We start from the raw sequence: 17,620 nt of genomic DNA, 5'->3' as shown, positions 1-17,620 counted from the left end.
AAAAAATTTGATTAATCGAACACGAAAATTTTAATCAGTAACAGCTCTATAAAAAATACAATCACAATTTCATTAGAATAGTATCCCATAATTGTTGTGCCATATACTGAGAAATAATCGTGTTAAGCTTACTGAACCCAATACCGCTTAATATTGATTTATACAGTAAGTCAACTTATCATACATACATACATAGTGCTGGTGTGGTCAGTGAACGAGAATGCGTCGCTATGTGTTTCACAGCATTTTGCCGTATCTTGCTTCCTCAGGAGGCAGAGATTTCTCAGGCACGTAATACTACATTAAAAAACAACTGAAAACCAATTGATGCCAAATAGATCCTATGGACTCCAGGAGCCAGGAGTCTCGGTCCCGGTGGACAAGGAGGTACAAAGGAACAAAAGCCAGAGAGGGAGGGCACAATCACAATATAAATCTGCGTTATATAAGTATTTCAATCAAAAGCCTTCAGTGAACTAAAAAGGTTTTGCTACATCAAAAAGAGTTTCCCAAAAGGAATAATAAATGAGGGAGAAGACCCAGATCAACTCACTCTAGAGGTCTGTTTGGATAATATGCCCCAAATTGATCTGGTTGCCCTCCCCCCCCAGGCATGGGGGGGGGGCGGATTAGGTACCTTGTCACATGTTGTACAGCAGGGGTTGGCTACTTACTTTATATAGGGGGCCTCTCGTAGGGCCCCTGACATAATCAAAGGCAGCACATAATATGCAGTGTATGTAATACTCTCAGAGCCTGCAGACTTGCAACAGGGTTATAGACTGCAAACATGCTATGGGAGATAGCACTCCCCCAACAGCTGGCGCTTTCCTCTTCCCTATGATGCTCCAAGTTGTGTGTGGGCCTTTGGTGTTTTCTCTGCATTGTAAGTGCTGATTTCAGAGTGCAACGAATGGAAGACACGCCAAAGAGAAGCAACTTATGGGGGACAAGCTGCATGGAGAGGAGGAGCCTGTGGGAGCGACGGATAAGGTAAGTAAGGGTTTTAAGCTACCCTTGAGAAAAACAAGCATTTAACCCTTGTAGCGCAGCCCATTGCACTGCATGTGGAGTTGTGTAATTTCTCCAGAGATCAGCTTTAACTGCTTTGTTGAAAACAGCCTATTGTTTACAGAGTTCAATGGCTCAAGCTCAGATTATACACAGCTAAATGAGTCAGGCAAGCCATTCATTCCCACCTGTATAGCTCTGTACAGACTTTTAATAAGGGAAAGATACTCTGAAAGGAAACAGCCTACAGTTTACTTTCTCTTCAAAAAAGCCATAGTGACTCTAATTTAATATGTATGTAGATTTTATATCAATAATTAAAAAATGCATAAAAATATCACTTTGATTGACCCAAAACACTCAGAGTTTCCAATTAATGTGCATAAAGAATTATTATGATTTTTGAATGGGTGTGAGTAAACCTACGGCACTTTATTCTTTGGTTGAAGCTGCGAGTGACTATTTTTTAAGCTGGGGCACGGCTTAGCTGTCCACTTTTCTATAGAGGGTGACTAACTGCATTAGTCAGTCTTCCCAGTGGGAGTGGGTGTCTGTTCTTGCTATTTAGCTTAATCCATTTTGCTGCAGAGAAACAAATACAATACAGTAGTTTAAACATTTCCTATCCTCTGCTCTGGAAACATCGTGCTGTTAGTAGTCCAGTGATCAGGGTCACTTTATAAGCATACCTCCCAATTGGTAAATAGGGACAGCTTCCGGCACAATGTATTTAGATAATGAACACTCCCTGACACATCTCAAGTTATGTGGATTATTAATAATTTATATGCTAAAAATGATTGGTTACATCCAGAATTGTTTTTTTTTACCATCTTTTTCCTTTACATTGGCTTTTCAAAATAGCAAACAAGATAATTGAGAGATAAGATGAAGGTCTTAGTGCAGAATAACACATTTAGTAGTTAAATAGAACTTTTTCATACATATCTGTACATCAGACTAAAAAGAGGGACAACTGAGGAGGAAAGAGGTATTTGGTTCTTAATGAGGGATAGTTCGGATGTATGAATGAGCATTTTAGGTGACAGCATTCCTGTATTCCTTTAGGAAGACAGGAAGTCAATGAACTGGTCTCATAAAAAGTTTATGTAAAACCATTTGTACCTGTTTAATCATATAAAGAGAATGCATGCATTAAAATGCCACAGCATTTCAATAATTGCAAATAACAATTTTTTTATTAGCTTTGCTGAGGTCATGTGATCACTCTTCTGTTCTCCACACTTCACTGTCCGATATATGTGCAAAGTGAAATGGCATTGTGTGGCACACCCAATAGACATTGCTGTAGTATTTTCTGATTGTAAATAAAACAAAGATCAAAATATTAATTAAGATGGTAAAATAAGCCAATGGAAAAAATGCTTTTTATTGTAATTGTTGTCACCAACTATAATTTTTTTAAATGTATTTTATCATGTAGTCACTGCTTGTTAGGCTCTGTACCTGACAGCGGGGCTTCCTGGAGGAGCTGCTGCCAATTATGCAGTTGGAACTGCCCCACAGGCCTTCAGGCAGAGGCGCATCTATACAACAAATTGCATTGCTAAGAGCTGGGTGGGGAGATTTATAGGGGCCATAAACATCTTCCCGCTCAGCTTTTAGCAACCAGGGATGCTCTGGCCGGTGTCCCGCCCGCATACAAATCTCCTTGTCTGTTCTGGTAGCTAAGAGGGGAGATGTGTATGGGAGAGAAAAATGGTCAGCTGTCTCCGTGAGTCACTGGCCTTTGGAGCAGCACCCCCCTCATGTGATGCCCAGAATATGTGTCATATGTGCCATGCCCTGGATATGTCACTACCTTCAGGAGTGTCATGTGGAGTGGTGCTAACTGAGAAATGAGGAAGCGGTTTCAATGCATGGTTTTCCTAGAGAGAAAACAGGAGCATGCACTGACAGTGGCAATGCAGCAGACTGAGGATCAGCTTGCAGAGCATTGCTACTCTCAATGTAGTTATGGTAACTGCATGTTTTACAAGTATGTATCATTCACTGTAATATCATTCGAGAAAAAGAATAACATGCATAGTCAAGGAAAAAAAGTTGAAGCATCTGACAGTTTGAAGTCTACAGTGTTTATTTATAAAAGTACCTTTTAAAGGAACTATAAAAACTATAGGAACCGGCAGAGAACTAGGAAGCGCTTGGAGTTCGGAGCAGATGAAGAGGAGAGTATTAGTTTTCTGGCAGGATCAGTAGATATTTTATACAAGTGCAGAATTTTGAATTTGATATAACTTTGGAAAAGGTTTTTTTTGTAATGAATATGTTTTTCCCCCTAGACATACCCTTTACATTGTATAGCATAGCGCTATGGAAACCCTCTAGCTATGACAAACAGCCACATTTTAGGAGGTGGTATTCAAAGTCCTAATTATTATATGTTTGGTTTAATGTGTTAAATAATCACTCTAATCTGATGTTGTTTTAGACAACTATTCCACATTTAGTTGGAATTTATTTGGTGCAGTCTTTAGAAGTGTGTAAATTAAATGTTATTTTGTAGCTTTCAATAATTAATTTACCTCTACCCCGGTGTGCTCAGAATGCATTTTTGGCCCATTAATTAAATAGTCCAGTAAAAAAACAGTTATGAGAAGATAAATAAAATATGGGAGTTACCATTGCTGATCTCCCAATGAAAATGCTAGTTGATGGGCTGCCAGTGCCAATGGCTTCAGTAATTTCTGCATCCCTGACTAGGAACAAGTATGCAGGAGCTCTGACTTCACTTTGGCTTGTTCTATAGTTATTCCAGTAATGTTTAAGGTGCATATTTATGAAGCAGTGTGACATTTACAAAATATTTTAATTCACTGTCATCTGCCATGCATTCCAAATTTCTTTTGATAAATGTATAATTATAACGGCCGTGTGATAGGTTTTTCTGGACAATATGTAAGTTCGCTGTACGAACCCAGATATGTAGAAATAATTTACTCAAGCATAATTATGTATCACGGAATTGTAAACATTGCTCGATTTTCAGTGCCCTGGAATAGAATCCATTAAATTGAATATATGAAGCTCTTGTACTATACCCACTTCTGTTTAATTAGATGTATTAATAGCCCGCAGTTGTGCAGGAAAAGTATTGCCCCGGAGTTGGCAGACAATTGTAAACTGAGGGCGGTGATAAATGCTCAAATTAGATACTTGGGGAAATCGCTTATTAAGGTAGAGAAGCCTTATTGTCTAATAGTGGATATAAATGGGCTGGTTTGGGGCTATCTGTTCCCTTATATATACCCCTTTTGCACCCAACACAAATAGATGCCATATAGTGCCCATTGGGTTATTTCCTCCTTAATGGAAACCTGTTATGAAAGAAACATGGAAATTTCCATTGTGACCTCTCCTTTTGAAAATGCTAGTTTTTTGGCTCTTTGTTCCCGTGGTTCCAATGCTTTAGGTCATTGGCCTGAAAGAAGTGTGCAGATAAGATTTCACTTTTCTCTGACTATATTGGTATGCATACTTGTTCTGGATTAGTTCTGGGCCAGGCTACAAGCATATCAGGGCCAATTCATACCAGCAGTGTGCATTATACCGCAGCCGCAGGTGTACACTGTGAACGAGTGCATTGTAATGCATTGTAATGCTGCATCTCACTCACTTACAATGGTATGAAGTGAACTAGTAGGACATAAAGCTAATTGCCTTGTCTTTATCCTGGGACTGGGTAGGACAAGGCTGCCTAGCACAACCCAACACATGGTATAATCGAGCCCTCTGACGGAGATCAGCAATGACAGCCCCCATATTCCTATCATGACAGGCTGTCTTTGAAGTGGACCTTACATTCCCCGGGAGCTCGCTGGTGGAATCAGGACATTACCCTCATCTATAAAATGTGAGAAAATTTCAGAAGCTCTCTTGCTATCCTTTTTGATAGACCCACTTTGATTTGCAGGTAGCTCACTAGCTTATGGTTAGACATCTCAAAGATGCACTCTAATAGGAGGTACTGGGAGCAACTCGGGGACAGAAAACAGAAGAGCGCCAGACCAAAAAGGATGTTAAGAATCCATAAAATGTTTAATAATGGTGTTGATCAAAGAGCCAACACATTTTGGTGGCAGACACAATCCTCTTCCCTTTCCCTTAAACGCGTTGCCTGCTTGATCATCATAATTGTTAAACTTATTTATGGATTCTAACATCCATTTTGGTCTGGCACTCTTCTGTTTTCGGTCCCTGCATTATCCTCACTTAGGCACTGCAGGAAGAAGCTGGGGGTAAGGTAAGTATATTAACTTGTTTCCCTAAATTTTTTTTCTGCTGCTGTTTAATATGGGGGACCCTGATTTATTAAGCAGACCTTGCTTTTTTTAGTGCAAGTAGCACAGTAAGTAGTGGCAACGTCCGCCTCCTGAACAACTGTGAAGGAGGAAGTGTGCGGGCGCATGCGCAGTAAAGAGAGAAAACACAATGACAGTGGACACAAGGAGTCTGCGCTGGATCAGAGACCGGCATCAGTGCTGGAGGGACTGTCGGAAATGAGTGGAATGAAGAAGATTATCTCATCAAGAGACATCAAATAAGGTAAGTGCTTACAGCAGCATTGGGAGGAAAGAAAGATAGAAGACAAAAGCAACAAAGCGCCACCTCCTTGTGTGAAATCTTTTTTTATTTGAATAATAAAAACTGTTATATATACTCACAATTATAAAATTTCAGTCACGCTTGTCAATAAGAGACCACAAGATCAGTATCTAAGGAATGTTCCGCTCCGACTTTCCTTAGACACTGATCTTGCGGTCTCTTATTGACAAGCGCGACTGAAATTTTATAATTGTGAATTTTTACAACCGTTTTTATTATTCAAATAAAAAAAGATTTCACACAAGGAGGTGGCACTTGGTTGCTTTTGTCTTCTATGTATCTGATGAGAACCCCAGAGTCTCTTTGACGAGCAGCCTCTCCAAAAGCTGTAGATACTTACAAGAAAGACTACTCCTGGAGGATTGTGTGATGGTAATCTTTACCATGTGATGGTAATCTTTAGCGCCAAGAGTTAAATCGACTTTTTCTGTGACTTGGGAGGAAGAAAGTTTAATGTCACTTTAAGTGTGAATGGGCCCTATAGACATTAGATGGCAGTCCACTAGTTCAGCCCTTTTGCCTGGATAAGGCGACCATCATGCTTCTATAGGGCACCCAACAGCCTGTTTTGTTTAGTCCATGTAGATTTGAAAAACCTTTTTTGATTAATGTTTTCCCTGCTGCCAGGGTTGTCTGCTTGTTGTGGCTCCCTTCCCTCTCCTAATGCCATGAACAGGAGCACTCATGTGACTAAATCGTTCCTGTCTAGAAGACGTCGACTATGCCATCCAACTGTTCTCTCATGTCTATGGCCAGCTTCTGCTGTGCTCTGTTTCCAGAGAACAATAGTGAATCCGATGAATTTTTACAACTCAGTCAGGCTTTGCTGCCAGTGCCTAGAAGAGATCTGCCATCATCATACTCAGAGTATGTCAGACTACCGGACAGCTGAAATCTCTCTCTTAAAGGCGCACTCCACTCAAAGCTGAAAGTTAAAGAAATCTAAAAATTAACCCTTGCAGTGGGGCTACCCTCACACTGAAAGGGTTAACTGCTCATTTTTGCCTAGGAACTAGTCGTTATCAATGGAGTTGGCTACTAAAAAATATCCTGCCGCCTCCTGGATTGGACAGACTGTTTCCTAAATTCTATATTCATTTGTCCACCAATGTAGTAAGGTACACTCACATACACACTGTGGGTTGTTTAACTTCCCTGGTGGCGGTATGATTCTTTTCAGTTTCGTTATTTTTTCGGCACAATTTTTTTTCAGATTTTTTTTGCTATTTTATTTTTTCGTTTATTCCGGGTTTTTTTTTTTTAATCTCCTGCCGGTTCCGCCCCCGTGCAAACAGTACACTCGCAAGGGATGGAACCCGAAAGACAGATGCTGGTGCCAGCCGGAGGACCCCGCGCGGCTCGAGGGACAAGGTAAGTAAATACTATGGGATATTCCCGAGTGTAGCTCAGGGTATGGAGAAGTAATCCGAGCTACACTCGCGAATACCGCCAAGGAGGTTAAAGTAGTATTAAACTCTCAATTTTTTTTCAATAACAACTCCAGATCAAATAAATATGTATTGTCCAGCAAAGTATTTCTTTACATTTTTGCCCAAACACTTACAGTCATCATGTTTCCAAATAGCTCCAACTCTCTCAGCTCTCACAGGATCCCCTTCATTGGGCAAAAAAGTGATGATCATAGCCCCCGAAACGTTGTACTGAGTGCTTGACTATGCAACATGTATGTGAATAAATAGATGTACTGGATTTGCCTTGGAGTGCCGGTGTCCATCTTTCTATTTGTGTGTTTGTGTAGACACACACAGCTTACTAGCACACACAAGGGTGGTTCCATAGGACCCTGCAGGGGAAAGGAGCCACCCTAAAACAGGATATCAGGGTCAGTGCTCAAGAGACCTACCGATTCTGTAGGAAACTAAAATGTTAAAGTTTCAAGGAGGGGCATCCATTGTAAGTGATATAATCAGCTTATGAAATGGCTTAAAAACATATTGACTTTCTTATCGCTTTAAAGATATAGGTATAAAGTGCAGGAACTTGCAGCAGCTTCCATAGCCCTGTAGTCACAGGTCATCATACTGACGCACCAATAGGAACATGTTGGAAGTAGCGGCAAGGTCCATTACTACCCAATAGCATCCAAGCTTTGCCTGTCAGAACAGCCAGGTATTTGCCATAACAACAAAGTTATGGATGTCACTGCAGGCACTTGCAAAAATATAGTAATGCAGCCACCATGGACTGGTAAGGTGCAATAAAGTGTTTTCTAGGAACATATAAAAGACACAAAGTACCGGAGCTCTGTGACCGTTAATACATCATTAAATGTATTTTCTGAATACAAGCAGTATTGAATGGAATATGGAATACTCAACCTAGCACCAGGGGTGAGGTTGCTGCTTTAAGAAACAGAAGGGCACAGTGTTACTGGTCAGTATTGACATTGAGGCTAGATTCACACCTGCGCGATCCGTGACCGCGTGGCAATCGTGCACGAAACTCCACTCCACAGCCGATAGTGCTGCTAGTGCCATTATTTTCTAATGGCACCCTTGTCGTGCAAGTCGGATCACACGGATTCCCGCCGCAAATCTGCCTGTTCAATTGAACCTGATTGCGGCTAAAAAAAGTAGTGTGTCGCAAAAAAAGATGTGTGCATACGAACACGATTGCGCGGTCCCAGGATGTGAGTTTCGGGTATAGCTCAGATCTGAACCTAGCCTAAAAAAGACCACAAACCCAAGACCGTAATAATCTCCTCTCTGGCTCCACACTCCCGCTTTCAATTTCAAAAGTATCCTTGTAGGGCATTACAGTCGCTCATATGGTAGATTACCAGCAGAGATTTTGAATGCACAGCACATTTTTGTACAGCTTCTCAATGTCAAGGTACAGAAACTGCAACTATGAATTAATTTTACAGCTTTCGGTGCATACTAATGACATCATTTGTGGGATAATTCGTTTTGCTGCTATGTTTAAGATTACTTTATTTTTATTTTGTCTGACAGGCAGGATGATTATTAATAAAGAGATTTAATTACATTTAGATAATCATACCTAGCAGTAAAGGGTGACACTTCCACCAATATTAAGGATCAATGTGAATATTTAAAGAGACAGTTTTCTGCAGTCTTTAGAAAAAGAATTGCCACCCAGCAAGGTAACTGAGACTGAGTGTAAGATGAAAAAATGTTTAATCCTATCTCTGGGGAAAAAACAAAACTCCACCTGGTGGTGGGACTACCACCCCACTACAAGGGCTAACTGCTTGTTTAGGTCTAGGGTAGCTTACCTGATCCTCACAACCCCATTTGGTGCTCTCCTCATCTCCATGCTCAAGCTTGTGGACTGTCCCTTGGTGTCCTCGAGTATAATGCAGGGCTATGGACTCTGCATTGTACTTGATGACCTCAGTGGACCTTCGACCACTGGAGCGTAGAGTGCTCAAGTAGTAATCAGTGAGAAATCTTGACTGAAGTCACTTGAAGAACAAATTTTGCAAAGAGAAGAAGGCTAGTAAAAATTGATTTATTACGATCCAGGTACAGCACTCCAAATCAGGCTGAGAACAGTCTAATCCAGATAGCTGCATATAGAGGACGGCTCAGTAGTAGTGAAGCCCATTTCATTGTTGAACCACTTCTTAGGGCTTCTGCAGTCCAACATTTTTAGTATATTCAGTGTTAATGGACATTTTGGCTATTTTGGGGGGTAATGATTGCTGTGATTTTAGGCCAGTAGACACTAAATGCCTTCCAGATCCTGCGTGGTCTTATAGAGGGCAATGTAATTTGTTTTATGCGTGATTAGCGATAAATAAACACAGGTGTCAACATTTTAAATTAAGAGAAACAGATGTCTAGTTTTTTTTGTGGTGTATCCAGGTAATTCTTTATTTTTATAAGCGAACCAGTTACGGCTAAGAAAGTACTTCTGCAGGTGCCATGGAAGCATGGTGGCTATAGCAAACACCTTATTGTTCCTGACTTTAAAACAATTTCTTCAGAACAAAGGTTACTTGTACCATTTCAGTCACAGTATGAGGCTTGAAGAAAGAAGATTATGAAGAGTCAGCACTTGGCTTTAATGTGCAGTAAACATATCTAGCTGCAGTCCTTGCTAATAGTGGCCTTTTTGGCATGGATTTTACTGGATGAAATGGAAACATGGAATCCTGTTTTGTGTTATGGCAATTGGATGTCTACCTATCTTGCATGGCATCAGTCCTAAGAAGACCACACTTCACCTGGTTCTAAAAAACATGTGTCAAGCTTTGGACTCAAAAATAAGACCATACTGATGACCTTCAGGTTCTTCAGACTTTGCATTGGCCCAGTTGTTGTTTTTCAACTTTTTGGAAAAAAGAAAGTGATATCAGTCCACGTATCCAGTGACATTTTTTTTCAGTAGAGTGAACTAAACAAGATGCCAGAGAAATATTTAGCCTACTTGGTGGGGTCGATATTTTCAAGATGATGTTTATAGGAGACTTTATAATTGTCACATTTATGAAGGATGTTCATAATCTGCTGGGCCAAATTCATTCCGACTCTTTCTTCTCAGATACCACGCATTCTTCTGTTTCTCGATGTCACTCCGGAATGACATACTCAAACTCATGCAGTAGCACAAGAAAGAAGCTCTTCCATATGTCATCAACTGAAGACTCTTCCTCTCCAATTTTTGAGATGGATAGTAGAAGTTCCCAGTCAAGCAAATCCAACAGAAATGAAAGTAGTTCAGGTATGGCTTATAATAGTACTAGCATTCTAAACTGGACATTCTCGTATTTGATTCTTATGGAACGTATTATTATTGCCTGCAACTTTTATATTGCTATCTGTCAGACTCAACATTTTCATGGCATGATGACACAATCAGAAATTAAAAATATAAGAACTAATCTAGAATTGAATACATTTTAGCAAAGCTTTGAAGCACACCTGCAAAAACAACCCCTGCTACCCTCCCCTTAAGTGATTAAAGGTAAATTATAGCATTAAACACCTCCACTGCAGACATTTGCTCATCCAAGATACTGCAGCAGCCTAGACATTGGCCACATGATCTTTGCTGAAAGGGATGATTGGCCAATCAGAGGCAATGGCTAAATCCTAGCCCTCTGTTCTGCAGAGATCACATGATGATTGCTAAGGGATCCTGGAAGAGTAGTATACCTTGCTTTGCGTTAGCATTCATGATTTGAAGAAGTGACTCAATTAGGGTAGCAGAGATTTTAAAGTGATTCTGTCTCTAAAATAAACTTGTCCAAAAAGAGATGGCTGTAAAAAATAGAGAGCAAATACTTACATTTCCAGATACCCATGCTGCTGAACACTGCTCTGGCACAGAAGAATCCATATATAAAGTCTGCTCAGAAACTGACAAACTCAGAAGTGTCGATATTCTAGTGTCCCACCTTGTGATGTGGTTCCTCCCAACAATCCATACGTTACTACTGTCTCCTGTAGTGGCGTAGGGATTGGCAGCGGGAACCACTCACAAAAGGACCAGGAGATTGATACATCTAGAAGTGCTGGTTTTTGAGCAGACTTCACAGGATGCTTTATCTGTATCACAGCAGCACTTAGCCATGCAGACAATGAGAGAATGAAGAATTGGGATTGCAGTCCCCTGATGCAGCGCTACCACGAGGGTGAGGGTGATTGGGTGTGGATTTTTTACGCTAGGTGTGCAGCTTCTTGGAGTGCGGACCAGGGTGTCCGACGTTTGTCAAAGAGAACAAAAAATGGGGATAGAAGCGATACTACCATAAGTAATTGGATTTATGCACAAGTGAAAAACTTACCAAAAAGTATCGCATCAGCTATTATTTTTTGGTAAGTTTTTCACTTGTGCATAAATCCAATTACTTATGGTAGTAGCGCTTCTATCCACATTTTTTGTTCTCTTAGACAATGAGAGAAGGAACTCTTTCTTGACCAAATTTAATGTTTTGCTATATTAACACTTTTCAAGTGCTGAAAACTGGGAGCAAGACATATTCACTCTAATTTGTGATTGGTTTGTATTGCTACGTTATAATAAAGCAATCTAAGTTTATGGACTGTCACTGTTTCGAGAATTCTCCTCCTCACAATTGGCATATTTGCTGAGTTACTTTTATGTTTAAAATGACTCACTGTTGCACTCTTTAAAGCATTATTAAATTTATAAATCACACAGCTTCACTGAGTTCAAAAATCTTAACCAGAACAGTACTTAGTATTTTGTATTCAAAAAGGTAAAATATCTTCTCTTCTGCTTCTCTTGGGACTTGCACACCAGCGTTCTTGGCATTCTATTTCTCTATTAATTTGCATTTGACACTTGGTACTAACTTTATTGACATACCCGCTGCAGGGTTCAGTGTACTTGAACCTTCTTACATGTTTGTATGCAGGTAAAGAGGCAGTACTCTGAACATTTTATTTATGTAGAATGCATTTTTAATAGAATTTATAATCAAAATTATAATTTTCACTTGAATAAGAAAACCCCTCAGTCATTAATGTCCAGGTCGATGAGTGCTTGATGATGTATGCTGCCTTCAGAATTTAGTTGGTTGACCACACTCCCAATGGATGGTGCATCTTGGACCTGTTTAGAATGATTGCCTTGTAGTCTGGTTTGGTTGGCATTCCCGCTTGTACAGTAATTAGGAAAGCTCACAATTTGCATTATAATCGCTCTGAGGCTAGATGCCGGTAATCACTACCTATCATTGTTTAAAGCTGAACAAACAGATATAAAAGACAGAAATGGATTCAGTTCTATTTAATGATATAGCTCTATGTGGATATATTTAAATGCAAGCAGTGTAGGGCCCATGTCACACAAACTTGGCAGCAACAGAATTGTTAAAATCTGCAGGGAGAACACTCGCCTGCTTGTATGTATTGCTCCCTGGATGGCTGGATCAGTGGGGTGTAGCTCCCTCCCTAAAGAAAATGTTGCAGTAGGCAAGTTGCTGGTGACAGAGCAAAATCTCACTCATCAAGCTGGTGAGGGACCAACACATGCAAGCAGTAGAGTTTTTCACCTCCCTGCTGTGTCCTCCATATATCTCCTGCACATAGGAGTTCAGACTGGATGAGGGAGGAGAAAAACAAGGAGCTAGTCAGTTATGATTCTGTGCTCATGTGCTAACAAGAAACACACTGACAGGAGGAGAGAGTAGAGTTACAGAGAAATAAGCTCATCAGCATTTATTCTTCTTTCACAGCCTAGTTACAGGCGGGGGAAGGGACAAGACCTGTAAGTGTTACCTAACTACAATAGAAAAACGGATGACAGAAATACAAATCCTTGGGCAGATATAGCACGTATAGCTTGTAGATGTGTTTTAGCTGTCTATTTAGCAGTTTGCCTACAACCCGGCTTTACATTACTTGAACTTAAGCAATGAAGATACTTAGCCAACTATGGCACAATAAAACATGCCGATTAGGGGTCTAAAAGTACATAGCTATCTTGAGCACAGAAAAGAAGGAGAAAATTGAATCGTACATTCTAAAAACCTATCAAGATTTATCTTTTAAATTATAGAAAAAAACTTAATGGGTTTGCTAGATTCAGCAACTCTCATTTTTTTCCCATGGTTCATAAGCCCTAATGTGTTAAGGCTGGCATGAATTGGGCTGATTTATTAAAACAAAACTAGCTGAAGCTAGACAGCTAACCAAAAAATGTCCTACAAATATTATTGGACAGTGCAACCCTTCTGGAAGATGTCAAAGAAGCAAGTCTAGGCTGGACCATCCATGATAGGCCAACCCAAGACACGTTCTCATTTGTGGGGGCGGCAAATCAACTCTTGTTGCTGCTGGACATCGTCAGAGAGGCAGATAGGCCTGCTCAGGGATTTATACTTTACATCTCTGAAATATCTTCAGCTATAAAGTAAAAGCAGGCAGCTCTGCAAGCAGGTTTCTCTAGGGTACTTTCCAATTCAGTTTTATGTTTCGCCGAGATAAAAAATACTGCAAAGGAATCTAGGAATTCTGAATGTATTTAATTATCAGTAAAAAGAGTATGTGCAGGCTGCAGCTAATAAATAGAACCTCAGTACTTCAAGGGGGCTAGATTTCTCATTTATATTACTCACTTCTGCTGAAGAGTAATTGTGTCTTTTCTAATCTTGGTTTCAGAATAATTGCCTACTGGAGAACCCTTGCCATTGGGCCACCTTAAGGCAGTAAAGACTTTGCATCTTTATGTGGCCATCAAGAATTTACACCACCCATTACGTGGGCAAATTTGCTGTCGGGGCAAACTTGATATGTGGTATAGAGGTGCTACTAAGACAGGGTAAAGTTTCCAGGCAGCCAATAAAATAGCAGATCTTAAGCTGACAGTTTATTAGGTATTCTGACTTTTAGGTCAACCTATAGAAATTTGAACAACCCTACAAGAAGATTTATCCTTACTATCCAGAATCAGGTATCTTAAGTGCAATTCAAAGTTTAATAAGAATTTGTTTAAGAGTTAAACTTTTTTTGTAAGTAACACAGTGGTTAAAATTACAACAGTTGTCATTTTCAGTATCTTTAAACTGTAAAAACAATAAAGCTTTGTGGCCTTATCTTTCTTTGTACAATAATGTGGCGGTGGTAAAAAGACTGAGACATCATGTAGTGAGAGGCTGTGTAGATTGTTGTCCTGAAAACTGAACCCAGGCTTGTGGTTGGATGACTGTACAGTCTTGCATTAGGATCCCTTCGCCCTGTTGGCACACTATAAAATTTGAAAGGATTAAAAGATGTAGCATTTTAAAGGAAGCCTGTAATTGGAGCAATTTGAAGGCTGACACTTCTAAAAAAGTTGCCTGGCTCTAAAACTGATCCAATGGCTCCAATAAGTCAAAGCTTCTGATCTTCATGTTTCCTCCAGGTCAGCTACACAGCAGGTATTGAAGATACAAGATAGGTATGGCAGCCAGACATCTAGCAACTTTATATAGATTCAGCACAGCAACCTAAGTATTTCTTTCAATACAGGATTGCTTTATGAGGTCCTATCTGACACAGTGTTCAAGAGAAAGGCAAATCAGCGCAATTAGGGACATATAGCAAATAATACTTTTGCCTTGCAGTAGCACTGTCTTAGCTTCAGTTCCCACAAGGGTTGCTATCTGCATGCACTTTGGATACACACACCCTTTTATGTAGGGTTTGTAATATTTAATTCTAAAGATGTACTGATATCTCAGTCATCTTCCTTCTGACCCTAAAGTGTGTGTTTCTGCATAAACGAGGTAGGGACATAAGACTATAAGCTCCTCTGGGGCAGAGACTGACATAAGTGGTCCTGTGCTTCATTTAAAGAGATGCAGAATATGCTGGCATCATATACATATTGAAGATAAAATAAAGAAATGCAGTTTGTGTTCTGGACATGACATGATTCTACTCACCTTGTAGCCTTACAAGATTAACATACACAAGATTGGAGAGTGAGAATTCAAACCATTAGGGTGAGTGATAATGTGAAGCCTTGAATACTGCTGGAATTGCCATCTTTACCTGCCAACTATCAAGATGCTCCATATTATCGCAGTAAAGCAGAAAACACCTAACAAACAAAAACATGATAGCAAGGCAAAATCGAGCCACCTTACAGAAGAATGGCGAAATGAAGAGACTAAACTCTCAGAAGACTACCGCAAATAAGCAATACAAACACCATGACCAAGTTGTACCGGCTAATCAGCTCAACCTTCAGTGTCTCTTTCATCCAGATCAAGTTGCCAATTTTCAAAAGATTGTTTTTCCCATCCTCAGCTTTGCAATAGTTATCAAACTGACACATTTGAATGAGCTTGCCTTCTTTAATGTAGCTGACTGAGCATAATGCAAACAGACTCAGACTGAGAACAAGAAGGATTATAACAAAGGGACACGATTGCCGTCAGTGGTATCGGACCTCAGAAGGGCATCTGCTGGATGGAGACATTGGAATTGGCCGTTACCTTATAATGAAACACTTCCACTGTTTATGTTGAGTTAAAACTTATCACATTTTATGATTCACTCTGGTTTCTCACTGTGTGACCCTTTAGCTGCGTGATATGACACAGGTACACAAAACACAAGACATGCTTGTGTTATGTCTGTTTTAGCAGGCATTGTTTTAAATTACCCTTTATGTGCTGCACTGCAAAATGTTTCTGGAATAGTCCATTTAGCTTAGCTTCTATACAGAACACAGGCAAGAAAATGTGCAGCTTTTGTATCTAACAGCTAATCAGAAGTTAGCTTTCATTTTCCAACCTACAATAGGAAATTATACTTGCATTTTGATTACATATTTTTGCATTTTTTTCCTCCTGTTTCTGGTATAGGGAGATCATTTCTTAAAAATAATAAATATCTTATTGCTTTCTTTTTCTGCAACATGTGACATAAGGGGGTTGATTTACTAACCTTATAAACACACCACGAATGTGTATACACCTCTGCAGTGTGTTTCCTCCCAGTATGATCTATGGGTGGAATCTAAACACCTTTGTAATGTGTACACACCCAGCAGGTGTGTTGTGCAAAGCCCTGAATGAATTCCAAGGTGATGTTGGGTAAATTAGCTCTACGTTGTGTTGCTTGCGTTGATGAATGCAAGGAATGTAAATGCATGAGCTAACCATTTTTGTCTAAACTGTGAAGCAGCATTATATATGCATCATGTGCATGATTTTTCCATATATGGCATTAGTGGAAATATGCTTTTAGAGACTTTTTGGTTGATAAATAGGTTTTGCTGTGTGAAAATCACACACACCTGGTGTGTGTGTGTGTGTTTAGGTTAGTAAATCACCCCCAAGATCTCAGTGTTGTAGAACAAATTGTAAGAACACAGACATCGATCACTTGATGGTGGGAGAAGACAGAGTCAACTGATTCATTAACTACCTTATAATGATAACATGTACAACATTTTTAAACATTATACTGTTGCTCTATATCTTGGCATAGCAGGATTTTGTTTTAGGAGTGTAGAAGGGATGAGAGCGTCAAACATTTATTGTGTAAGACTTCACTGCACATGACTGTTCTTCTTGACCCATAAAGAGTCCCAGGTACAGTGACACCTGCTTATAACTATACACATATCGCAGCTTTGCCTGTTCATAATCCGGCATACCACATAATGTCTATATCTACTTCTTTAAGCTGCTGAGTAGCAATCAGCCCCCACTGGTGATATCAGATGGCTAATCAAGGAACATGATTACAGTTTGAAGTAAAAAAGAGTGAGACATATGTAAATAGAAGGCCAATATTTAGTAACAATGCATTAAAAATCAATTGAAGAATGGATCCAAAATGTATATCACAGGTGGAGGGGAAGAGCCAGGTTATCAGTACAACAAAGAGAAATCACCATTTACAGTCATGAAAACTTTATTTAGTTATCGAGTACTTTGCCCCCGTGTGAGTACATATGAGTTGTTTGTTGTTCACTCAGTAGCGGGCTTCTCTGTATTTTCAGTACGTACAGATTTTAAGCTTTTATTGCTTTTATAAGAATATTATATTTGACATGACTTTCCTGCTTTTTTCTTTGATCACTGCTTCACATGCAGTATCTTGAATTCAGCTTAAAAATATTTTTATAGCCTTGCATTTAAAAGACACTCTTACATAGTTACATAGTATTTGAGGTTTAAAAAAGACAAGGGTCCATCAAGTCCAACCTATAGCGTGTATGCATGTGAAACTACATGTGTATGAGTGTGGATGGGTCCATGTGCCATCTTCTTCTTAAGTGTACCTGTACCCCCGTATGTTGCGGTCTCTAAAGAAATCGTCCAAATGCTTTTTGAACGATTGAACTGTTACCTTGCCCCTTCTATATCTTTGTAAAGGGCCTCCAAGGAACCCCTCATACAACTTGCCCGCGCTCTTCCACTGCTCCTGCCTCTGATGCTGCCACTAGGAGGTGCGATGCCAGTGTCTGGGTCTAGAAGTTTAGAAACCAGTTGGCCCAATGCCCAATCCACCCCCCCCCCGCAACACAC

The 17,620-nt window shown here is 39.9% G+C and overlaps 1 protein-coding gene across 6 annotated transcripts in view; it reads left to right on the top strand.

Moving 5' to 3' along the window:
• The window catches only part of SLC35F4 (solute carrier family 35 member F4), a 148,651-nt gene that overhangs the window by 94,605 nt on the left and 36,426 nt on the right, over window positions 1-17,620 (top strand). For 2 of the 6 annotated variants that reach the window (XM_018562370.1, XM_018562365.1), the window contains exon 2: window positions 10,168-10,341. The exons of 2 other annotated variants lie outside the window; for them this stretch is intronic. In XM_018562370.1, coding sequence (XP_018417872.1) covers window positions 10,168-10,341 — 174 coding nt within the window. Of the gene's footprint in view, window positions 1-10,167; window positions 10,348-17,620 lie in introns of all 6 variants that reach the window. 2 more of the 6 variants (XM_018562352.1, XM_018562361.1) reach the window with 1 other exon arrangement.

Source organism: Nanorana parkeri, unplaced genomic scaffold (assembly GCF_000935625.1).
Source record: "Nanorana parkeri isolate BGI_ZX_2015 unplaced genomic scaffold, ASM93562v1 scaffold20, whole genome shotgun sequence".
NCBI classification, from domain to species: Eukaryota; Metazoa; Chordata; class Amphibia; order Anura; family Dicroglossidae; genus Nanorana; species Nanorana parkeri.
This window is presented reverse-complemented; position numbering and strand designations above follow the sequence as displayed.